The sequence below is a fragment of the Callospermophilus lateralis genome, chromosome 1, assembly GCF_048772815.1.
Source record: "Callospermophilus lateralis isolate mCalLat2 chromosome 1, mCalLat2.hap1, whole genome shotgun sequence".
Classification (NCBI taxonomy): domain Eukaryota; kingdom Metazoa; phylum Chordata; class Mammalia; order Rodentia; family Sciuridae; genus Callospermophilus; species Callospermophilus lateralis.
This window is the reverse complement of record NC_135305.1, coordinates 24,357,875-24,383,410: the sequence shown is the minus strand read 5'-3', so window position 1 is coordinate 24,383,410 and position 25,536 is coordinate 24,357,875. Positions and strand designations below refer to the sequence as shown.

Genomic DNA, 25,536 nt, shown 5'->3' with positions numbered 1-25,536 from the left:
TTTTGTCTTATTTGTGATATTGGGTGTCTTTGCATTTTCTTAGTGATGTCATTTCCAATATAAAAGTGTTTAATTTTAATTTAAATGTAATCTAGTATACCTGTTTTTTTTTCCCCCCTTGGTTTCTTGATATGCTTAAGATGAAAAGATTTATTTTAAAGTGTTTTATAGTTTTAGTCGTGGCAGGTCTTAATCTATTTAAATGTAATCTAGTATACCTGTTTTTTTTCCCCCCCTTGGTTTCTTGATATGCTTAAGATGAAAAGATTTATTTTAAAGTGTTTTATAGTTTTAGTCGTGGCAGGTCTTAATCTATTTGGAGTTAATTTTTATATATCATATAAAGTAGGAGTCCAACTTCATTTCTTTTCATTTCCTTTCATTTCTTTTCTGTTTTTAAGGTAATAAGAATGTGGTAACCAGAGAACACTTGGACCGTATGAAGAATAGTTGCATCGTTTGTAACATGGGACATTCCAACACAGAGATTGATGTGGTAAGATCAAGTATTCATTATTGGGGCCTTTTCTTTTTTCTTTTTATTTTCCAAGAAACAAACTGAAAGAACAGGATCATCAGCCATCATAAACACAACTGTCCTGGCAGAGTTGTCCACATCTGTTCACTTTCTAGCCCTCTGTGCTTGTGGATATCTTGAAGACTCTTTGTCTTAATTTAATCATTTCAAATGATTGTCTTCTTCCATCCAAGCTATTATATACTATAAGCCATTTTCTCTTTTATTTTTGCATTGAGAGAAACTCAAAAACTACAAGATATAATGAATGTGAGTCAGAATGGTAGTCAGTATTGTGGTATTTGATTTTACCATAAAGATAAGTAGGTTGGTCCATATAAACAGGTCAAGGGAGAGAAACCTGTGGGCTGGATGAGTACCTTGCTTAAGATTAACTGTGACTGTCAAATACTGTGGTTTCTTCTTTTCTCTTCCTCTTTTACTAGGCTAATTCTCCCCTTAACATGTTTTCTGAACCACAGTAATTGGGTCTGTAGGATTCACAAACAATCCAGTGCTATTGTATAATAGTATGTATACCTCAAACCTGGTAACTTTATCACTGTAGTTCTCTAATTTGATTATATTCACCCTAAAATTTTCCAAATATAATAGCACTTGGTCCTAATAATACTTGGTCCCAAGTCATAGTTAATAGAAGGTGTTATTTCTTTTCAGGCTTACCATAGTATCTCTCAGTTGACTTTCACCCTGGTTTTACATTTTTATGGCATCTTTATGGCACAAGTGATTTCTCTCTGAGTAAATGGCTTAACCATAGCATCCTTCATGTCCACTGAGGGCTGCTCTGATTGAGCTTCAGCATTTCCAGGTAAGGATTAGTTGATATATTGAGAACCTATTGGATAATATCTATTTTACCTGGTTCTTTCTTTTAACCCTGTGCTCTGTTGTTATTAAAAATAGCTGGCAGGTGCTTGGGATGTACCTTAGTGGTAGACCACTTGCCTAGCATGCTCATGGCCCTGGGTTCAATCCCTAGAACCACAGAAATAAATAAAATCTGGCAACACAATCTACTAAAGCATGTTTGTGCCTTGGGTTGTCAGTGGAATGGCCCCACTACTGTGTCTTACCATTCATGATAGTTTACTTATTAATAATTTAGTTATCCATGCATGGTAATGCACACCTTTAATCCCAGCAACTTGGAAAGTGAGACAGGAGGACCCCCAAGTTCAAGGTCAGCCTCAACAACAACTTATTGAGACTCTGTGTCAAAATAAAATAAAAAGGGCAGGGGATGTAGCTCAGTGGTAGAATGCCCTTGGGTTCAATCACTCAAGAAGGCCATATTTGAGCAAACTTTATTTATTTATATTTTGGTGGTATTGGGAATTGAATTCAGGCACTTCACCACTGAACTGAATTCCCAGACCTTTTTATCTTTGATTTTGAGATGCAGTATCACTAAGTTACTGAGGCTGATCTTGAACTTGAAATCCTCCTGCCTTAGTTCTCCCAGTAGCTGGGATTACAGGTGTGCACCATTACACCTGGCCTGTTTGAGCAGATTGTAAGGAATTTGCCATGTAGATTTTTTGGTAAGGAGCATTTCAAGCAGGAAAAACAGCCAGTACACATGCCCTGAAGAAAGAATGTGCCTAGTCTATTTGGGGATCAACAAGGAGGCCAGTGTGCTCTGCCCAGAATGAGTACAGGGCAGGGAAGATGAAGATGAGATCAGGCCAGATTTCATAGGCCTTGTAGTGCATCCTAAGTTTTCCTGATTATACTCTGAGAGAAACAGGGGATCTATTTTAGGGCTTATAACAATTCATCTTAGTATTAACAGGATGACTTTTATTTTAAAAGGATTACGATAGCTGTTGTGTTGCTAGTCTAGTTTGCTTGTATTGCTAGGTAGATGCCATCTTTGCCATGACATGAATCAAAGACCGTCTCTCACTTCTTTTTGTGGTCTTGGCAGAAAGGTATATGACTAAATTATATAGTCCAGAGAGGGACATACTCAGAAGGACTTTTGAAAGATTAAATTGTCAACCTTTGGTGATAGTGTTTCAAGACATATAAAGTGAAATTTAAGGAAATAGCAAGCAATTAATAGTTGAAACCAGAATATTCATTTGCTGTTTAGCAAATGTATACTGAGTACTCATTCTGTTCTGTTTCAAGTACTAATTGGTCAGAGAAATAGCAGTGCACAACATCCTGCTTCTCACAGAGCTTATATTCTATTGTGGGAGACAGATTATTGTCAGTGCATAGTATTGAAGAAAAAAGCAAAGTGAGAATATTGAAGATACTATTTTAGTTGGGGCAGTCAAGAAAGGTCTCTTTTAGGATATGACATTTGGGGGAAAACATTAATAAAAGATATGAGCATTCTGTTCAGAGAATGGCAAGCTGGGGGTATAGCTCAGTGGTAGAGCACTTCCCTAACAAGGGTAAGGCCCTGGGTTCCATCCCCAGCACCATCAAAGAGAAAAAGAATAGCAAATAAAAGATCCTGGGGTAGAAACCTGCTTGGTATTTGAGGAACAGAAAAGAAGCTGTGGTGGCAGGAACAAAATGGGCAAAGGAGTGAAAACAGAGTTAGCTCAAGGAGGTCGTGGGCTTGCAGGGGTTTTTATAGGCTATGATAAGGAAGAACTTTATTCTGAGTAGGAAGGAAGCCATTGGATGGCTTCAAACAAATTAGTATCAAAATCTGACTTGTGCTTTAAAAAATTAAACTCAGAAACTTTAAAAATGTTCTTCCAGGCAAAAAATGATTTAGCCTGAGACTTACTGTTGATTACATGCTTTATAGAACTACAACCACAGTTGTTCTCCTGCAGTGTGGGGGGAACAACGACTGACGTGCACTATTCAAAATCATATAATATCAGTTTGTGCAAGCATAATAATGGCTAATTTACAGTGGGATGTATGCTTAGTTTGGGACTGTAGTATGCATAGAGAAAACTTTTCCTGGTAGATTGCTTAAAGATTATAAATCCAGAGTGAAGCCATCTGAATGTCTTTTTTCTTTTCTTTCATTTTTTGGGGTGGTAGTGGTACTGGGGTCTTATATATGCTAAGCACATGCTCTACAACTGAGCTTCACCCCCAGCTCCTATTTGTATGCCTTGAGTCATATAAAGCTGTGTCAGTTATAGGTTAGGAACACTTCTGCCTGCCAAGGAGTATGACTACCACCCAGATGTTACTAGTCAGGTCATTGGAGCACCCTGGCCAGTGGTAGAGATAAGTGTGTCTGTCTGTCTGTCTCTCTCTCTCTCTCTCTCTCTCTCTCTCTCTTTTTTTTTAACTGATCTTTGGGTTCTTTTCCCTGAATCAGAGCCAATCTGGTGCTTTAGTACACAGCCTCTAGAGTCACCAGAGAGTAGCTCTTGGATCTACCTGGTTATTATTCTCCATGTGATATTTCCAAAGGCTAAAGGATTTACCTTATACACCCTTAACTTCCCAAAATGGTCCATTTGCTTAAATTCTTTCTAACTCTATTCACAGTATTTTCTCTCTCTCTTTTTTTTTTTTTTTTTTTTTTGGAGTGGGGGTGTGTGTGCGCACGCTAGGGATCAAACCCCAGGCTTTTGTACATTTAAGCAAGACTCTAGCACTGAGCTATGCCTCCAGCCCCTAAAATTCTAATTTCAAAGTAATACTTGTTTAGTTCAAAATTTCAAATAACATTAATATATTTAAAGTAAGAAGTACAAATTGGCATTATGCCATATTGTACAATAGCTTGATTTCTTTCACTTAATGGTTTTCATATTAAAACACATAGTTTACTTTTTTTATTCTTTTAGCAGTGCCAGGTATTAAACCTAGGGCCTCATTAATGATAGGCCAGTGCTCTACACCTGAGCTACATCCCAAAGCCCCTACTTTTTTTTTTAAAGACTTAAATAATAGTCCATTGTATAGAACTATCCTGCTTTGCTTAGCCATTGCTTTGTTGATTATTTTTTTCTATTATTAAATAATGCTAGATTGAACATTCTTGGGCACTCATTTCTGACGTGAGCAAGTATTTCTATAGGAATCCTAAAAGGGAAATTAATTGGTAAAAGATTAGGTACATACAAAATTTTGCTAGCTACTGCTAAATTGCTCTCTGTAAAGATTGAAACAATTTATAATACTTGATGTTTCAAGAAATTTTATGTTTCCCATCTACCTAATAAAGAAATGCCTCAGTCCATGAATATGGTTCTGAATACACTAAAATATAATTATGCCTGTTTTCCCACTAGATTGGTATTTCTTCAGGGTGAGGAACTGTGAATTTCCAAACATTAATTGAGCACCCCATTGTATGTTTAGATGGAACTTAGAGGTATAGAAATGAAAAGAAGATATTGTCCCTATCCATAAATCATTTGCATTCTAGTAAAGGAATCCAACCTTACCTATATTTGTGTCCTTTACTACAATACTTAAAATATGATATGTGCTTAATATAATGATCAGTGTATAGCTTAAAGTATTTCTCTTTGGAAACTTAGTATTCGGCAGAAATTTTCAGTTTTATCAAGTGAACCAATAGTAGTTTTAAAATATGAACTGCCTTTCTATTTTAGGCATTGCCTGTTGAAAGAAGGAAGCAGTTGTCTTAAGTGTTCACCCTGAGACTGTTACTTGATTGCTGCTGTTAATAAACTTAACACTTTTTCTCTTGTTCTCTGAATATACAATATACAGAAATGGAAGGAGGGTGAGCCATTGGGAGCTTTACTCTACCATACAGCATTTCTTTAAAGCCTACCTCACATTTGCACTTAGGTCACAAAGCTTCTGTAACCTTAGGGTAAACCACCATCATTAATAAGGTGGAACTTGGGACATTGGGACATGAGGGTAGAACCTTGGCCCCAGCATGCTGTGTCTAGGACATTCAGCCTTCTCTAGCTAATCCCACTCAGCTCTTATCCTACTTTTTGTCTGTGTCTCTCAGCACTTATGTATTCAGTTTGCACTATATTAGTTTGCACTAGTTTGCATGTTGCTTTGTAAGTATTTTCCTCTCACATATGTATTGTTTTGTGTCCCCAACTAAAGTGCAAGCTTTTTGAAGGCAGAAGCCATGCCTTTGGTTTCTTTTGTATTTCCCATAGCACCTTTTACTGTGCTCAGCAGAGTGGGCGTACAATATGTGTTGTGGAATGACATCCTGAGTGATCTCTCCCTGGCTGGGCCTAAGATTAAATTCCCTGAAATGGAACAGTCCTAACCAACCCAGGACAGGTATTCTCCATGTGGCATGTTGGTTGCTCTTTTCAACTTGCTATTTGAAATGGTTTCCTTCAACCTCTTTCTGTCCCCGACATGGGACTTGCCATGGCTAATGATGCTCTTGCTGTATGTGTTCTAGGCAAGTCTGCGGACACCAGAACTGACCTGGGAACGAGTGAGATCCCAAGTTGACCATGTGATATGGCCTGATGGCAAGAGGATAGTACTGCTGGCAGAGGTAAGACTGAGGCTGGCAGAGATACTCCCCGCTGTCAGGGGAGACTCCAGTATCCTGGTCCTTTCCTCCTCAAGTTCCCTTATCTTTTTCAACCCCTTCTCTTAAACACAAGTTTAACTACTTTACCAAGAGATTTTACTTCTAATTGTGAAAGATCTTTTCATTCAACAATTAAGAAACTATTTTAGTTCCCCACTTTTCACCAATTATCCTGTCTCTCCATGTCACTCTCCACATTGAGTCACATAATAACTATTACTGTGGAAGGAATTAACGGAACAGAATCTCTTTGAGTGATGCTACAAAGAGATAATGGCATTTGTGGGATGATATAATCAGAAAGCACAAAGTAGGTATTCCTGACTAACTCAGACTATCTTGGGTAGGCTCTGGAAAAGCTAAGTCTTTGCTGATCTGTTTTTTTGAGTGTCCACTCCCATGAATTGAGCCAGATGTGTAGTAGGTACTCAACTCTATATTGGTTCTTGATATTTCCCACTCCTGGTTTCTTCTTGAGTTTCATTCCATGTATCCTTCCCTCTCATGTCAGTGTTTTCTTTCCTTTCCTGAAGGCTTCTCTTCCCCAGTCATAGGAATCCTGATTGCTATGATAACCCCTATTCTTATTGCTTTCTCTTTAGGGAAAAACACCAAAATAACAAGGATAATACTACTTTCCTTGGGTTTTAATTTTCAGTTAGTTTTCTTTTTTTATATTAAAGAAAATAAATTTGAAAATGTAACTGATAGCCTGTTTTTATCTAGGGGCCCATAAAGTTAAGTTTGAGCATTCTTACTATTCTCTTCTTCTTTTCCTAGCTCATCTCACCTTCTCAAATACTTTAGGTCATTTATACAAGGACTTTATTTCTTCACAAGGAAAGAGTGGGTATGGATAAGGGATGGGCAGGTTGGTTAAATGGGCATTAATAGCCCACTGTCTGGTAACTTATTTTTAGTTTCCTGGGAGGTCCCATTTAATAATTTTGCTGTCAAAATCAAGCACCACAGGTGTTTTTTGCTATTTTGTTGAGCAAAAAGAATGGTCAGGCTTCCTAGAAAACAAAATAGTGAAGTGTGGCATGGAGGCAGTTCTAGCTCTTCTGCCTGAATTACACACTTAAAATTCAAGGCTGTGAGCTGGGGATGTAACTCAATAGTAGAGCACTTGTCCATCATGCATGAGGCCATGGGTTCCATCACTAGCACCACAAACACACACAAAAAAAGAATCAAGGCTGCCCTTGAATTCATAAGACCCATTCTGAGAAAGAAGCAAAAAATCATCAGTTTCCTAAATTCATAGATATCTTTCTTCACAACCTGGAGAGACCCTCACCTGACAAGATCATTGTCTATGACAGTCTTTCAAAGGGATGTCATTCCTCAGAAGGAGCGTATTTTGCTATAGAGTGTGGAAAATCCAAGAGAAATATTCCCTTCCTTGGCAGTATTATGTGACTGTGCCTACTCCTTTTTGCATAATTCCATAAATTATGTAGTTAGTACCTTCAAAGACACACAAAAGGTCAATATCAGTGATCATCAGGGAAATGTAATTTGATTTTTTATTTTTTTTGTGGTGCTAGGGATTGAACCACAGGGTCTTGTGCATACTAGGCAAGTGGTCCACTGCTGAGCCACATATCCAGCCCAGGGAAATGTAATTTTAAACCATAATGAGATATCACATCACTCTAGTTTAGAATGACCATTATTGCCTAGTGCAGTGATACACACCTGTAATCCCAGCAACTCGAGAGGCTGAGACAGGAGGATCATAAGGTCAGTACCAATTTAGCAAAGTCTTAAGCAACTTAGTGAGATCCTGTCTCAAAATAAAAAATAAAAAGGACTGGGAATGTAGTACAGTATTAAAGTACATCTGGGTTTAATCCCCAGTACCAAAAAAAAGAATGACCATTTTATTATATATATATATATATATATATATATATATATATATATATATATATATATATATATATATACATTTTTTTTTAAAAGACAAAAAGATAACAAGTGCTGGTGAAGATGTAGAGAAAAGGGAACCCTTGAATACTATTGATGAGAATGTAAATTTGTACAACCATTATGAAAAACAGTATGGAGGTTCTTCAAAACTAAAAACAGAACTATCATCCAGCAATCCCACTACTTGTATATATCCAAAGCAAATGAAGTAAGTTTGTCAAAGAGACATCTGCACTCCATTGCAGCACTGGTTACAATGGTCAGGAAATGGAAACAACCTAAGTGTTCATCAACTGATAAATGAACAAAGAAAATGTGTACATATAAACAGTGCAATACTATTCAGCCATAAAAAGTATGAAATCCTATCATTTATGACAATGTGGATAAAACTGGAAATCATTATGTTAAGTGAAATAAGTTAGGCACAGAAAGGCAAATACTGCATGAAGTCACACATGGAATGTTTAAAAAAACAAAAAATGGATCCCATAAAGGTTGAGAATACTATGGTAGTTACCAGAGGATGGGGAGAATAGCAGGGAGGGAGGGATATGGAAAGGTTGGTCAATGGGTACTAAGTCATAGTTAGATAGGAGTAAAAAGTTAGGTGTTTTATTGCACAGTAAGATGACTACAGATTACAATTATGTACTGTGTATTTCAAAAGCTAGAAGAAAGATTTTCTTTTTTTTTTTTTTTTTTTTTTGTGCTGGGGATTGAACCCAGGGGTGCCTAACCACTAAGCCACATTCCCAGCCCTTTTTAGTTATTATTTTGTAACAGAGTCTTGTTAAATTGCTTAGGGCCTTGCTGAGTTGCTGAGGCTGGCTTTGAATTTGCAGTTCTCCTACCTCAGCCTCCTAAGCAGCTGGGATTACAGGCATGTGCCACCACTCCCAGCTTAGAAGAAAGGATTTTGAAAGTTTTCACCACAAAGAAATGAAAAATGTTTGAAGAGATTGATATGTTTACCCTGAATTAAACATTATATAGTAGATACATGTATTTAAACATCACATGGTATTCCATAAATACGTACAATTTTAGGGTTTTTTTGTTTTGTTTTTGTACCACTGAGGCTGGCTTTGAACTTTTGATCCCCCTGCCTCAACTTCCCAAGCTGCTGGGATTACAGGCCTATGCCACTATGCCCAGCCAATTTTACTTTTTATGTACCAGTTAAAAATATTTTATATAAAAATTTTAAAACACTTAAAAAATAAAATAGATGTCAAGTAACTTGTATGTATTGAACACCTGCTTTTTGTCCATCAATGTTAGTAGGGAAGGGTTTGGGAAATGGCAGTCATTCTCTTCTCTCACTCCTCAAAGGCCAGTGACATTCCTGACCCCTTTGTGTCTTTACCTTTGACCACTAGGGCCGTCTACTGAACCTAAGCTGCTCCACAGTGCCTACATTTGTGCTCTCAATCACTGCTACTACTCAGGTGAGACCTCCAGAGTAGAATAGCAGTGGGCTGAAAAGGGTCCTTAGACCAGCTGGGTTTCACTCTATACAGGGTAGATGACTGTGAATGGCACGTCAGCATCCATCTCTCTGCTCTTCTAGGCTCTCGCCTTGATAGAGCTTTACAACGCTCCTGAGGGTCGCTATAAGCAGGATGTCTACTTGTTGCCTAAGAAAATGGGTAAGCACATGCTCTTCTTTCTTACTTTTGTTCAGAGTCAGAGGCTAAATAAAGGAAGCTTGGGGCATTAATTTCTTATGGGTAGGAAAATCTTTATCTTATAAAGTAGTAGCTAGGAGTCCTAGGTTCCACTCCCAGTTGATTTATCCCATTTTCCACATGGGTTGCCCTAGCGGAGTTCTGACATTTTGTTGTGATTTAGGTTACCTGCCTGTGAATTTTAAGGATTTTTATCTCTCAAAGTATTTTGTATGTAAGAATCTCAGAGAGTAAAAAATATCCCCCTCCAAAAGAGAATCATCTCCACCATGTGACATCTGATTTATTCCATTCTAGGCTGCTAAACAGCCCCTGCTTTTCATACTACACCTTCTAACAACTAGCCCCCTTGCCTGAGATCAAGGAAGAGACTGAGTGGTTCTTGGTAGGAGTGTAGTTATGTGGGTGTTTGGTACAAAGGTAACATTAAACTCTACTAAATTTTTAAAAAGCCTGCCTTAAACACCTGAATTGACCCAGTGTGTTTACAGATACCTCAGGCAAAGATCAGAGAATATATCAACTTCTGGTTTTGTTTTAGCACCTGTTACAAATTGGATATTTTCCCTTTAATAGACAATTTAAAGAATATAAAGGAAATACAGCAGTTCATGTTCTGACTGAATATATAATAAAGTTGAGAAGACCAAATACTTAAGAAATTACATAAAATCGTGTTATTCATAATTTATGAATATTTACTTATTGTACAGTGTATTTAGATAATAAAATATAAACCAAAACTCATAAGACAGAAGAGTACTGAAAGTAAAGCAATCTTAGTTATTTCTTTCCAGTCTCCCTGAGTGACCCAAAGAATAGAGTCCAAGGCAGAACTAAAGTTGTAGCCTCCCATTATTTAGTTCTCCTACTATCCCATTTTTTTTCTTTTAGACCCTAAGACTTATTGCTTCTTTCATCTCTCTCTCACCCCTCTGGGAAGAAGGAAAGGTTGAAGGCTGAAAGAAGAAGAAATGTTACAACTTTGAAAGGCACTGGGCTTAAAAAAAAAAAAAAGCAGCCATTCCTTAGAATTGAGGGTCAATGAGCAAAAGTTAAGTTTTTTTCACTTGGCTTCAGGAATTAGAAGGTATCTTACAACTTTTTCAGGCCCTACTTAGGGAGGACAGCTAGTAGGAGACATGAATGCTCATACCAGGGCTTCTGTGGTCTATTCCAGATGAGTACGTGGCAAGCCTACACCTGCCCACCTTTGATGCCCACCTGACAGAACTGACAGATGAACAGGCCAAGTATCTGGGACTCAACAAGAATGGGCCCTTCAAGCCTAATTACTACAGGTGCTTGGGCTTCCCAGAAACCAGGGAATCCTGTGTAGTGAAGAATTTCCTGCTCTAGAATTGGTCTTCTTTTCCCCTACCACATACATCTGCATGAACACAGAATAAACCCACCACCCCCTCAGTGTCACCTGCAAGAGATTCTTTGAGACCTTCTGCATACATTAGTGTTTCCCTTACCCAAGAAATACTGTTCTTTTTTCACTGATGTGAAGAAAAAACACAATCATCTACATTCACCATACCCTCCAGAAAAGCCCCTGCCTCCCTGTTACACCTTAAGTAGGCTATTCTTGTTCTGTCATCCCCCACTACCTGATAAAATCAGTCTTATCTTTTTTTTTTTTTCCTCCAGGTATTAAGTGCCTGTAACTCAAGCCAGAAGACATTATAAGGAATAGAACTCCACGCCTTTTCTCCACTACTATCCAAGAAAGACCTAGCAAGCTGCTCCTTCAATCAGCTGCCCGCCGTGCTCACCCTGTGTGTTAGGTTATTTATTTATTAAAATCTAGAATCCTGTGCCTGTAGCCTTGGCCCAGAGTGTGGTTACTGCTCCGAGGGCCATGAGAGCTACAGAGGACAGACTGAGGAAGGAAAGAAATGGGGGACCCATTCCTAGTGCATCATACACATCATTCCCCATTGACTCTGAATCCTCAGCAATGGCCATTTTTCTCATATTCAGGCTCAGGAGTTAGTCCAGGGATTCCAGGCCTCCTGTTCCCTGGGTTTTCTGGAATAAATTTTTAGCAGCTGCCTTTCTTAGCTTTGGCCCTTCCCCAGGTGAGGCCTTTGGGAGCCACTGAATTAATGTGACCTGAGTTCCCAGCCTTGACCATCACTATCACTGCCTTCTCTATAAAAAGCTAGTCAGGAAGGAGTGTTAAGGCCTTGGCAAGCTGCATTAAGAACTTAGCTGGGCCTGTAACTGTGCCTACTGGGGTGTCCTTCCTTACCCAGTATTCCTTTCTTCTTGAATATTTATGTCCATTTTGATGCTTTCTGGTTCCAAGAGGGATATACCTTCATGATCTCATCAACAGCTCTGATGTTTGTCAGACTTTTTTTTTTTTTTAACCATCTTTCCAACCCCATCAAACTCTACTCAGGAAGTGAGAGCCAGTACCAGCAGGACCCATAGTTTTGTTTTCTTGTCATTTTACTGTATATTTTCCCAGGAAGACCCCTTCAGATTAGCACTGTCTCAGAAAAGGAGGGCTTGTTGTGGAACACTGCTTGCTTAAACTTTTGTTATTATCTAAAAATACTTCTAAGTAGGGAAAGGCATACTTTCCCAGGGATTTAGAGATTTAAGTCTTTGGAAATGGGACAGGCGTTTTAGGTCCACTACTTGACACTCTTAAGAAGCAGTTATGTTTGTTCCCAGAAAAGACTTGGCAGCTTGACTGGCTGAGGGGTAGAGATGACACTATAACCTGTATCCAGATGACCAAAGCTAGTTTGACTAGCTTGAACCTCATCATTCATTTATCCTTTTGGCCATTGCCATGGTAAAACCAACTACAATTTGATCAGTGGTCTTTCTTCAGCTGGCATATCTTTGTGTTCTGACCTTTTTAAGATTTCTGTTTCAGAGTTCATTTCTTGAGTAACTCCAGCATTATAAAAAATATTAATAATGCAAGCAACATGGAATTTTATATCCCACCCAAAAGTTGAATTCCTGTTAGAGGCTAACTTGCTGACCTTAAGGTTTCAATTGGGACCACATTAGTTCTAAGGATTGAAGTCTGGAATGACTCTAGGAATCTTGAATTAAATAAGTCTTTCTTCCCTCAGCCAACCCTATTTAATGCTCTCATGTTTGTTTCCCATTTTTTCCTTATGATGGTCTGCCTCAAAAATCTCAAGACCAAGGTGACTCAAGGAAATACCAGACCATCCAGAGTTACTAAAACCTTCCCCTCCTGACCACCCTCTACCTCCACCCTGTTCAACTTCCCCTGGTCTTCACATATACCCTTAGAGCTAGTCTGGAAATGTCCTTTCTTCTGGAGATATGGAGGTATAACTTGGTAGATGGCTATTTGCGCCATTAAATAAAATATAGACTCAGCCCCATTGAGTCTGTTCTTCAGAGGCCATTTCTTAGCACTATTGGAAAAGTGCCACATACGTGACTATATTCTAATTTATAAGGAAGACTATAAATGCTGAAACTTCTGCTAGACTATTAAGTTCTTTTGCCTGCCCAGTTCTGATGGTTGTATTAATCGGATCTCTTTACCAAAAGATTCAGATCTTACCTCATCTATGTCCAGCAGATTCCATTAGACAGATATCTGGACTCTTGCCTATTATGTTCTTAGACCAAAAATCATAACCTGCTGTTTCTCAGCAAAGCCTTGCTCTCTGTGGAGCTTACTATGTGCGGGTACTTTTAACACTCTGCCTCACGATAGTGAAGACACTCACTCCAAATAGAAGAGGAGCCACATGGGCTTCTAAGTTAGGCTGTCAGTGTTGCTGCCCATGGTAAGCTATTTGCCTCTGAGTTTCAGATGACCTCCCTTCCTCTCTCTCTGGGGACCCTGTTTCATCAACCATTAAAAAGAAGGAGTCCCAGGCCTCCTATTTGGATTGTTTATTAATGTTGGATTCTGATCATTATTCCCTCTACCCTTGGAATCAGACCAAATATGTCTTCTTTCCTCCAGCCTCTCACCTTAGATGCATCCTAGGTATCAGGAGGCATGGGAAAGAAGGCTGATTATCTCTTTGTATGTGACCCTGGCCTGTGGGGATACATACCATTTTATCTTCAATGAATTCATGCTAGTTTCAAGGTCTTTTTGCCTTCTTAATGGAAATATTCAATTTCCTTTTTTTCCTCACTGAGAAAAAAATGCATCTAGTCTACCTTTCCTCTGCCCTCCCAACTCCCCATCCTACCTTCCCAAGTGAGCATGGCTCTCTGTGGCCACACACTCCTGCAAAGCTTTTTTGCTGCTTGGCTTTTATCTGAACAGATCTGAAATTGCTGCTCCTGTGGTTATCTCAAAATTAACTTTGTCATGGTTTAAAAAGAATCAAAATGCATTGTTGCATTAAGCTTTTTTAATAAAGAAAAATTATGGAAAGAAAATAGGCAACACCAGCAAATTATATGTGGACAAGTCCTAAACTATATATATACATATATTAAATAAATAATCATCTAGTTCTCACTATCATCTTATTAAAAGGAACAAAAACTTCTAAGGATCGCCATTTCTGAGAAGCTCTTGGAAATCTTTATGTCTAAGTGATTGTATTAGATCAGCAATAATGATTATGTAATCTCAAAAGATAAATAAAATATTCTTAAAATGGATTCTTGTCTTGAGAGTATTCCTTCTGTTAACTAGGAATTCAGAAATGAAGTCTCTGGGCAGTGAGCTAGCAAGCCTGCTATAGGGCAAGGATGTGAAAAACCAAAGCAGTTACTACTGGTGTGTTAGAGTTAATTATACCTTGAAACCCTTATTCCATGCTGGGCCACTCCACTAATAGCTTCTCCTCTCTCCCACCACCACATCCTGGCTATGTTTGTAAAGAAGGTGCCTTGTCAGAACCACTACCCTGGGGAATTGAGGCTATAGTCTTATCAAGGTAGAGAAACTAAAGGATGGTTTTAGGTCCTTCAAGCCCTCTATGCCCTGCCTTTAACTAGAGAGTACAGAAAATTAATGTCCCCAAAGTTTGGGACCAAAGGATCCAGATACTCAGGACCTAGTTACAACCAGTCAAAGGGAAGAGCAAAATGAATCATGGAGGATTTTTTTGTTTTGTTTTTTTAAAAAGAGAGAACTTTTTAATATTTATTTTTAGTTTTTTTCGGTAGACACAACATCTTTATTTTTTTTGTGGTGCTGAGGATCCAACCCAGCACCACCGCGCATGCCAGGTGAGCGCATTACCACTTGAGCCACATCCCCAGCCCATGGAGGTTTTATTCTAACTCAGGTAACCTGGAGGATGAATCCATTCACCTGATTTTTCCCAACTACCAGGATAGCCATCTCCTTTAATTGACAAACTAGTTCTATGTACTATATGCAAGGTGTTTTCCTCCCTATCAGAATCTTCTGCCTCTTTGACTTCCATTTATTTAAACTAAGGGCCATTGGGTTAAAATATTTTGGGCAGTTGGTAGTGGCTTAAACCTTGTGCCATTCCAGTTAAGAGGAGAATGCTGCTAGCAGCTAGTAATGAGGCCTGTGAGTCAACTGGCAGGATTTGTTCCCTTCCAGCAGGGTTTGACACCTCCTTTGTGAAGAATGGAAACTTGGGGACTTGGGGACTTGGGTCTTAGTTTCAGACTCACAGGGTCAGCCTGGCTGCCCACTGCTGTGCAAGTTTCTTTACCTCACAGTATTGTGGAGAGGAGCTTGGACTTTGAATCAGATTAATTTGGGTTTGAATTCCAGCTCTGCCATTTACAGGTTGTGTAAGTTGGCCAAATAATAAACCCAATCAAAGCTCTAGTTTTCTTGCCTGTAAAATACATAATGCATATCTCTTAGGATAAAGATTTAATGACCTGTTGTGTAAAAAGTACTGCTTACGAAACCTGGCACATACTGCTTAGTACATAAACATTAATTCCCTTTCTCATTTTAGGGCCCTACAGACTCCTTTGAATTATTACACCCACACATGCCCTTTCTGCGGAAAAGAGGGTGTTCTATCCTTTTTCTACTGTATTATCCTGGGTGCCTAATACCCTAAAAAACAAGGTACTTTAAATCACCCTGCATCTTATTTAAGACAATTTAAAGTTATCTCAATGCCAAGTGCTATCTACTTAATCAAGTATTTGACTCCATGGATTAGAGCGCTTAAATGGGAAGAAGGTATGTTTGATCCTTGTGACTAGTAACTATACCTAATCTATACCTCTAAACCTCTGACAGCAGCCTGAGTTTCAGTATAAGGGAAATTGGTAGTGTAGGGTTTGGGGGATTTTTTGTTGTTGTTCTTTTGGTATTAGGGATTGAATCCAAAGGTGCTTTACCACCAAGCTACATCCCCAGTCTATTTAAGGACAGGGTCTTACTAAATTGCTTAGGGCCTTAATAAATTGCTGAGGCTGGTCTTGGAACTTGTGATCGATCATCTTGACTCAGCTTCCCAAGTTGCCTGAATCACAGGCATGCACTACTGCACCCAGCTGGTAGTGTAGGTTTTAAAATAACCCAACACTGTGGCCATCCTTGCAATATGAAAAGACATGTAGACCAGACCTGACTAATTAGCTCCCAGGTATATTTGTGGGTGTCTCTGTGGTCAGTGGTATTGATGACTGTCATTCTTTCATTGAAATATAAGCTAAAAGAAAATTTGTACACCAATTCCGTGGCCAATAGTATCAAGTTTTCAGTTAATGTGTGGACTCTTGTTACTCCTTCCAGTTTTTTTTCTGGATATCTTCCTATATATGACAAGTTCTGTCATATCTGTTCATTCTTTGCAATCTCCACAGCACCAATTTTTCAAATCCCTTCTCTGAAAGTAAAGCCAAGTGGAGCTCTAGGGTCAGGATAGGTCAGAGGAGATAGAAGGCCTATCCTTCTGCTCCCAGTAGATTTCTTTGCCCTAGGGATAGGCAGGAAAATGAGCAAAGCCTCAAAACTGACCACTGGTAGAGATTTCTGCCTCTGGTGGGGATAGTACTGATTTAGTAGGCTCTCAAAAGAATATAAAGTTCTGGGACTATCTGTCCTGGAGGTATGACTGCTTAGGAGAAATATTGGGAGAAAGAACAGTAGATAATGAATTATTTTTAGTAAGAAACTCAATGGGCTGTGCTGTGGCAGGTTTATCAAATTAAAGCAGTGATGAGCTAGGCGTGGGTTGTGAATTTTAATGCAGAGTATAAGAGTTTAAAAATTATTCTCTGAAAAAAATTCAAAATCAAATAGTTTAGGCCTTGAGCCAATGATTTTCTTGGAAATTCACATCAGCTCAATTCTGAAAACTAGGAGACCTTAATAGGCCATTTCACTACCCAGGACATCTGCAATATCTAGAGGCAATTTTGGTTGTCACAGAGAATGCTACTGGCATCTACTAAGGGGAGGCCATGAATCCTATAATGCATGGGACAATCTCTCATAATATTTTTTTCAGCCCCAAATGTCAATAGGACAGAGGTGGTGAAATCCTGTGTTAAACCTACAGAAATGAAGTATACAAAAACGAATGAAACTTGGCCCTCCTAACAAGAAGTTTATATTCACGTTGGGGCAGTCTTGGGAATGGGAGAGTAATGGGAAGATGGGTGAGGTCAGTAAGGAGATGTAGGGGATCATAGAAAGGAACCCAGAAATCTCCAAGCGGTGTTTTCACATGCCTGCCGTGATCTGTCATCTACCAACTGGCAAAGGGAAGAATGAGGGAAAGAGATGGCAAGAAAGGGATGGAGTTATCCCTAAGATATGGAAAAGGGGAATAATTCCTTTGGGAAATGCTAAGATTTGTATCAAGGCAAAGAGGAGTGTCAAAAAGAAGGCTTTCTGAAGAAGAAGGGGGTGATAACTAGAATGTTTAAGGAATAACCGAAGTCAACCAAGAAAACAAAAGTTTCCTTCAGAGAACAGACAAGATACAATATGATACATTGGGAACTGCCCGCAAGGAGTACTCTGTGAGTACTTGTTTCCTCATCAATAATAATTGATTCGTGAGCATAACCTGTCAGAGGCATGACTGATACCTGTAAAGTGCCTAGTGTAATGCCTGCCTGGCATCAAGCACAGTTCAACAAGTCCCCAAATCCTTTCCTACAGGAACTGGGCTGTGGATAGTGGTCTGGTTCCACCCATTCCCTTCAGTGTGCTTGTTTGGAGCTTCCATTACCAAGTCAGAGCTGCCAAAAATATTTGCCACAAGCTGCTTTTTGGATAAATTCAGGAGATGGAAAACCACACAACCTTCAATTGCCCCTAGTAACTCTGAGCCCCTAGGAAGGATCTTATAAGGAAAGGAAGAAGGGCTTGCTGTCTATTCACACTATGAGTAAGGTGCCCGGACAGCAGAGAAGGGAAGACGACCAGGAGCAGCCCTCAAAGCACCAATCCTACTCCTCAACCCTCAGTCCCCTAGCCAGCCTTCACTCTGGGAGGGATGCGTTCTCTTCAGAAAGCTTCCCTAGAGAGCGAGTTCTTCCACCCGGCAGTGCCAACCTTCCCCTGCGGCTAAGCGGAATATGGGACGTAAGCAGCAGCCAGGATTTGGGGATCTGGAGTGTGATAATAGGGAAATGCAGACGCAGTGGGGCAGGGAGCGGTGACTAGAGCTCCCGGAAAATGTCTGGAAGGGGGAGAGCGCTCCGAGACACCAAGCGAGAAGCGAAGACGTAAACCGCCTTAAGATCAAGGACCCGTGGAGGGAGGGAGGTGGAGCGGGGAGCCACCTAAGAGTGTCGAGGCACCAGCAACGCTGCAGGAATTAAAAAGAAAAAGAAAAAAAGAAAAGGAGGCGGGGGTAGGGAGGAAAATATTCCTTGAAAGAGCCCCCACCTCCTCCAAGTCCCGCTCCGACCGGTCCAGCAGCCAATCGCGCAGCGGGGTGGGGCCTCTGGGAGGGGTCACAGCCAATAGTGGCGGAGGGGCAGGGCCTGGCTCGGGCGTGCGGCGGCGGGGTCGCCCCGGGCAGAGATCGCTGAGGCGCGCAGCTGACCAGCGGCATGGAGGACTCTGCGGCGCCCGGGGCCGGGGGACCGCCCACCAATGGCAATGGAAATGGCAACGGCAACGGCAACGGCGGCGGCAAAGGGAAGCCGGCGGCACCCAAGGGCCGGGAGGCGTTCCGCAGCCAGCGGCGGGAGTCGGAGGTGAGGAGTTCGGAGAACCTTGGTTGGGGCTGTGAGACGCCTGAAGGCGGGAAGCGGCGGCTGAGGTGATTCAGCCTCGGCCCGGGAGCCCCCGGCGCTCGCGGGCGGCCCTCCTGGAGCCGGTGCCTGCAGGGTCCACCGCAGCGGGTCTTGGTTCTGCAGCGCGACCCTTCGCACGTCTGGCTGTGGGGCTTGCCCCAAACCCTCTGGCCTCCCCTGCCCCGTCTGGCACCAAGACGCAGCGCGGTAGTGAGCGTACCAGATACTTTTCAAATATTAATCTCACTTGTTCGTCCCAGGAAGCAAGAATTCGGATCCGGTTTTACAGGGGAGGGAAAGACGCAGAGAGGTTAAGGGGCCAACCTCAGGGGTGGGAGGCCATAGCTGGCTGCGGGAGGGAAGGTCGACGAGTGCGTGACCCCTTTTCCACTCCGGGGTGCCTGCGATGGGCCCCCAGGCTGGTCTACATTGGCCGCGGGTCTCCTGCCCTTCTCCTGCCACCATCTGCCCCCCTGGGTGTGGGGAGCACTTGCGGACATCGGGCCCCTGCCCGTAAGGGTTAAATGAGACAGGATTCAGGTTGGGGATGTTTGAATGGAACTAGATACAGCTAGGAGTATGAATATTTGGGTCTCTTCCTCCTCTTCTAAAAAAGAAATCCTAACTAGGACGACGAAAGGACTGAATTATTATCACTCCTCCACACCCTCACCCAGCCAGTTTTCATCAACTATCCAAGAGTAGAATTGGATCTGAGCAGGGATCAGGAGAATAGATCAGAAACTGTCAGAGGTGGAAGAATCTTTCGGTGTCAACTGGTCTATCCCTTTCATTTACAGAGTAAAAAAGACAGAACTTAACTTGTCCAAGATCAGACATCTGGCATAGTGAGTGGCTAAGAACACCAAGCTTCTTGGTTGGTCAAACCAGGTTTTGAATCCCACACTACCTTTTGCTGTCTATGTGGCTTTTGGTAAATTACCAAACCTCTCTGAGCTCCAGTTTCTTCATCTGTGAAATGGGGTTAGCTGCCTACCTCAGAAGATTGTGATACAGTCAAAATGAGATGATTGAATCTAAAATGTTCACACAATTCATGTAATTAATTGGTCAGTACATAGTAGCTCTTAACTATATTACTATCATCATCATCATCAACATCATCATCATCAGAGCTGGTACTAAAAGCTAGGTCTTGGTGTTTCAGTCCACAGTTTATCACTGGATAGTATTTCACAGCTTCCCAAGTGATTTCAGGTATGCTTCCTAATCAGACACAAGCCACATAGGAATTGTTATCTTCCTTTTCATTATTTTTCCCCTCCCTCCCCAGCAACTGAACCCAGAGCCTAGAAAATGCTAAGTATGTGCTCTACTCTTACACTTCCAATCCTTGCTTTTTAAAAGATAGAGGTAGAGGAGGTGAAAAGACTGGCCCAAAGGCACCACCTCATACAAGCAAGAGCTCAGCCCTTTTGTCATCTGGATCATATCTACATCATCTCCCTCCTGAGGGATCTGGTGTGCTTCCTTCCCCTGCAAAATTGCTTAAAAAAAAAAAAAATGGTAGGGGATGAATTATTTATTAATTCAGCAATACATTGTTAATTCAGAACCTACATGTTAAGTTCTCAGTCTCACAAAGTTATTGAGGCCTTTTGATATGTCATGCACTGTTTTAGTTTCCAGGGATACATCAGGGAACAAGAAAGGTCTTTGCCTTGTGCAGTTAACTAGAAAGTGGGGGCAGGAGGCTGACAATCAGCAAATAAAATAATTTTAGAGTGATATAGTCTATGAGAGAATTCAAAAACATTCCCTACCCCTAATCTCTTCTGAAGTAGGAGGCGTGTTCCAACTATCAAGTTGTCCTTCAGGAAAAGGCTCTGATAGTACTTTGCTTTTGCCAATGAGCTTGGTGTCTGGAGACTCAGAGCTTTCCACTTGCACTACAGTTTACCTGCTTATTGTCTGCAGCTGTATTCTTCATGCCTGGAAATGAACAACTGCAGTGATCATCTCTATCTGGGTTCAATGCCTGCCAAAAGCCTAGCTGGAAAGATTAGCTTTCCTCCACCTTGCACTGCAGCAGGATGTACCTGTCAGTACATCCCCTATCACTACAATACCCAGAAGCCAGATCTGCTCTTTTTTTTTTCCCCCTTCTCTTTGCTGTCCTGTGGAAGACAATCCTTAGAGGAAATTATTTTCTTTTTTCTCTAGGGCTTGTAGATAATTACTAGAAGAGAATTACTGTTGGTACAGGGGGCACTGTTGACCCACCCTCTTCCAAAGCCTTAAAGGTACATGAACATCTCATACACTAAAAAAGGAAGTTAAAGAATATTTATTTGCTTAATAAGAAGATTCATAGCTGGGTTCAGTGGTGCATGCCTGTAATCCCAGTGGCTTGGAAGGCTGAGACTGGAGGATTGCAAGTTCAAAGCCAGACTCAGCAAAAGCAAGGCGCCAAGCAACTCAGTGAGACCCTGTCTCTGAATAAAATACAAAATAGGGCTGGGGATGTGGCTCAGTGGTTGAGTGCCCCTGAGTTCAAACCCCTGTAAACCACCCTCTGCTGTAAAAAGAAGATTCATAATAGGTTTTACCCCCACCCATCCCCAGTACCATGAAGAGAAGAGGTAAGAAAGAAAGGAAGGAAAAAAGAAAAAGATTTCACTATTATACTTCTTTTAGCCAGATCTTCTTGTTTATTGGTTCCTAAGGTCCTTGACAAAGTTGTAAATGTTGTGTGGGAAAATTAAGGGCAACAAAGTGAGTTTTTCTAAAATTTAACCTCACTATATTGAATTCAAAGGATGTATGCAATTTAAAATTTTAAAACAGTGGTTTTCAAACTGTAGGGGGCAACCTATAAATGGGACCAACTTTTTATTTTTTTATTTTTTTGAGGAATAGGATAATAGAAAACATCAGTTCATCTCATATAGTAAGGGTAAATTTTTATTCCAGTTCTTGTATGTTAGCATAAGATATAAATTATATTTATTATTTTCTGAAAACACTGTTTTTAATGAAACCACTTTATTCTGAGGTTGTGTTCTTCCCATTTTTAGATTATTAAGCTTTTTAAGTTCCTCCTTACCAGAATAAGAATAAAACATTGTGGGTTGTAGCTTATGGTTAAGCACTTGCCTCACATGCATGAGGCACTGGGTTTGATCCTCAGCGCCACATAAAAATAAATAAATAAAATAAAGATATTGCGTATAATAAATAATAAAAAACTTGGAAATCTTTGTTATAGTAGAGTTAAACATTACATGATTTGCTTTGTTGGCAGTGTAAGTAAACATCTTGTGGTACACAGACAGCCACAAAAATATCCATTAGAGTTGAAAATTCCCTTTATAAGAATTTATAAGAATCTTAGGAAAGATCCCAAGTATTAAAACAATTATAAGAGTATTATAACTTTATGTTCAAAATTGGAGAATTGGTTAAGTAAACCAATAGATATCCATCCATGTATGTAACTATTTAAAGTAATTGTCATAATAATATGAGAAGAATGCTCTTATAATAAAATATTAAAATTATAAGTACAGTAACCACCCACATTGTGCTGCCAAGTGCTAGGTGTTATGCTAAGTACCTTTCCTATTAACTCATTTAGTCCTTATGTCAACTCTGTGAAGTAAGTCCTATTATTCTCATTTTACAGATTAGAAAACTGAACACATCAATTTCCAACAATTCCCTGACACAATCTGGATATCTTACATTTCAATTCAATTCTGATACTACCTAGAGTTATGTTAAGTTCTCAATCTCACTTTAGATACCAGCCCCAGTGGGTAGAATAACTCATAGAATTCAGGAATGCATATACTTATGATTACAAATTTTTAGTAAAAGATACAACTTAGAAACAGCCAAATGAAAGGTATGAGCCTAAAGTAGAATGGAGCATCTATGCCCTCTATTAGGGAACCATACTCCTAGCACATTTATTTGTTCAGCAACCCAAAAGCCACCCAAGTAGTTGTTTCATGGTTTTCATATGGAGTTTCATTTCTTAGGCATGATTAAACCATTGACCATGTGACTGAAATCAGTCTATAGTCACCACAACTCAGGTGGGTGGTGCCAAGTTATACCTTCAAAACACACACTTGGTTTTTTTGGCAGGGCCAATTCCTCCCTTGAAACTATCTAAGGACCCTCCATGAATCACCTCATTAGCATAACTTCTGATATGGTTGACAGGGGCTCATTATGAATAACAGACAGTCCTATCAAGAAGTTCTAAAGTTATTAGGAGCTCTGTGCCAAGAACCAAGGGCAAAGATGAAATATATTTTTTATACCACATTGAGGCACAGAGAGATTAACTTGCCCATGATCACATAGTATGTGGCAGCTAAAATTCAAAATTTTAAAGTTGTGTAAAAGAAAATACCCACAAAATGCTTAAAGAGGTAGGATTATATTAAAAGTATTTTTAATATGGTTATATATGCAACATCATAGGAAATTAAGCCTTTAATTCAACTTGGAGTGGAAATGGTACCCCATTTGACAACCTTAAATTGTGGAATATTAGGGCTGAAAAAACTCTTTGTAAATGAGGACCTGTGATCCACAGTATGAGACATGCCCCAAATCATACAGGGGGTTAATGACAGAAATAAGGCTAGGATCCATTTCTTGTTCTCTAATAAGTTGTCCATCTCATTTTTTAAGGTATCAGTTAGATGCCCCTCTGGTCCATGTTTATGTAGATTAGATAAGGGTTGTAGATTTCATTTCTGCTAACAAATCATGTCCTTTACCACTTTCTGATTTTTACATAGGAACCCTCATCCCTTTTTATACCAAGCCTCAAGTTTTAGCTTAGAAAAATGAGCTTCTCAGTGAAAGGGCCAAATGGGACTTTGTAGTTGATTCCCTGATCTAACCTTGGCCTCCAACAGGGGAAGAAGGTGAAATGAAGGTATAAATTTCCTTTTGCAAATCCTTTCCCCAAGTTACCTTAGTTACCAGAAAAAAAATTTTCCATTACAGGGTTCTGTGGACTGCCCCACTCTGGAGTTTGAATATGGAGATGCAGATGGGCATGCAGCAGAGTTGTCAGGTATGAAATATATGGGTCACTAGGAAGTGGAACAATAACCAGGAGGAGAGGAAGGTGCCTGTGATCTCTGGCAGCTTCTCTGGTCTCAGCAAGTGGCTGTTGAACAAAGGCTCTTCTCCACATTGCTTTTCCTCTCCAGTCTCTAGTGGTAATTATCTCTGTGTTTGTTTTCATATTGTCTTTTGTGAATTCTCTTTGGCTATAGTGTTCTTTCTGCTCACCCTTATTTATTTGTTTTGGTACATTTTCAAATTAGTTTTTTCTCTACCTTCTTCCCATCAACTTCTCTCTCTTCATGTCTTTGCATGCCCATTCTTTCTGCTACCCTCTCTTTATCCCTTAATCTCTCTCTCTTTCTCTTAAGCTTCTCTAACCTCCATCTTTCTCCCTTCCATTAATACTGCTCCTCATGAAAATCTCAGCAATGTCTAAAGAAAACTCTAAACAACTGGCCAGCTGAGCAAGACTAGACATGTTACCTGCATCCATCACAGCAGAGTTCTGCCTTTGAATGTTTGTGAGTTGGAGTTAAGTGATCCCATTCTTCTTTCACTTTGGGCTGCTTCTCTGTCTGGATTTTTAGCTTAGGGTAAACGTGACCTCACATTAAGGGCCTCAGTGTTACACATGTTATGAATGTTAGTTATTAATAAACGAGCTTCAGTGGAGATGGTACAGAAGTTAAATATTCTGTCACATGGAAGTGAGACTTTGAAACATACTTTTTCAGAGTAAAAAGACCAACATTTTAAAAGAAGTTTCTGTGAATAAGGACAGGAATAAATTTTGTCATGAGTGACAGAGAAATAGAGAGCTAAGCTTAATAATGAACAATGGATTCAAATCCAGAATATGTATGTTTATATGTATGTATGTATATTAGAGAGAGAGGAATGGCCAAAGAAGTGATGAACAACGCAGTAGAGAAGTGAACAAAGAATATGAATATGAATTCATAGAAGAGAAAACTAAATGGTATGAGTATATATGAGTATCTGGGGTGTAATTCAGTGGTTGAGTGTTTTCCTAGCATGCAATCAGTCCCCAGCACCACAAAAATAAACAAACATATGAAAAGATGTTCAGCTTCATTAGTAAATGGGGAAAGGCAAAATAATGAGATATAACTTCACAGTATTCATATTGCAAAACTTAAAAGCCTAAGATTGGTGAGGATGCAAAGAAATGAGCATTTTTCTGCACTGCTATGTATAGCAGTATGGGGAAGCTAAATATAAAGTTGGAAGGCAATTGGACTTGAACTTACTATCCTCCTGCCCCAGCCTTCTGAATAAATGGGATTACAGGTATGTACCACCATGCTTACTTAGATAAAATATTTTCAAACAGAACAATATAATGTGTTGTTTACAGCTGCATACAAGTCATATCTAATAAAATTGAAAATATAAAATCTATTATGACCCAGTAATTCTGTTAGATATATTAGATATATATTCTAAAGAACCTTACACTTGGGCACAAGAAAATGTACAAAGATGTTTATTACAGTCTTATTTATAATTCTGAAAATTTTAAATCAATCTAAAATACCCATCAGTAGGGGAATGGATAAACTATAGTATATCAGTGTTATAGTCTACTTGTCAGGAGCCGCTCTGGAAATAAATACCCTTAAGTCCTGAGCAAG

General features: G+C 39.8%; 2 protein-coding genes across 4 annotated transcripts in view; both read left to right on the top strand.

The window, feature by feature from the left end:
* Positions 1 to 14,284, top strand: part of Ahcyl2 (adenosylhomocysteinase like 2) — a 187,286-nt gene extending 173,002 nt beyond the window's left edge. For both annotated transcript variants that reach the window (XM_076833352.2, XM_076833343.2), the window contains exons 12-17: positions 402 to 496; positions 5,883 to 5,981; positions 9,338 to 9,406; positions 9,529 to 9,607; positions 10,827 to 10,947; positions 11,303 to 14,284. In XM_076833352.2, coding sequence (XP_076689467.1) covers positions 402 to 496; positions 5,883 to 5,981; positions 9,338 to 9,406; positions 9,529 to 9,607; positions 10,827 to 10,947; positions 11,303 to 11,309 — 470 coding nt within the window. In that variant the 3' untranslated portion in view covers positions 11,310 to 14,284. The remainder of the gene's footprint in view (positions 1 to 401; positions 497 to 5,882; positions 5,982 to 9,337; positions 9,407 to 9,528; positions 9,608 to 10,826; positions 10,948 to 11,302) is intronic.
* Positions 14,285 to 18,640: 4,356 nt separating this feature from the next.
* Positions 18,641 to 25,536, top strand: part of Strip2 (striatin interacting protein 2) — a 44,095-nt gene continuing 37,199 nt past the window's right edge. For both annotated transcript variants that reach the window (XM_076860564.2, XM_076860555.2), the window contains exons 1-2: positions 18,641 to 18,787; positions 23,816 to 23,885. In XM_076860564.2, coding sequence (XP_076716679.2) covers positions 18,641 to 18,787; positions 23,816 to 23,885 — 217 coding nt within the window. The remainder of the gene's footprint in view (positions 18,788 to 23,815; positions 23,886 to 25,536) is intronic.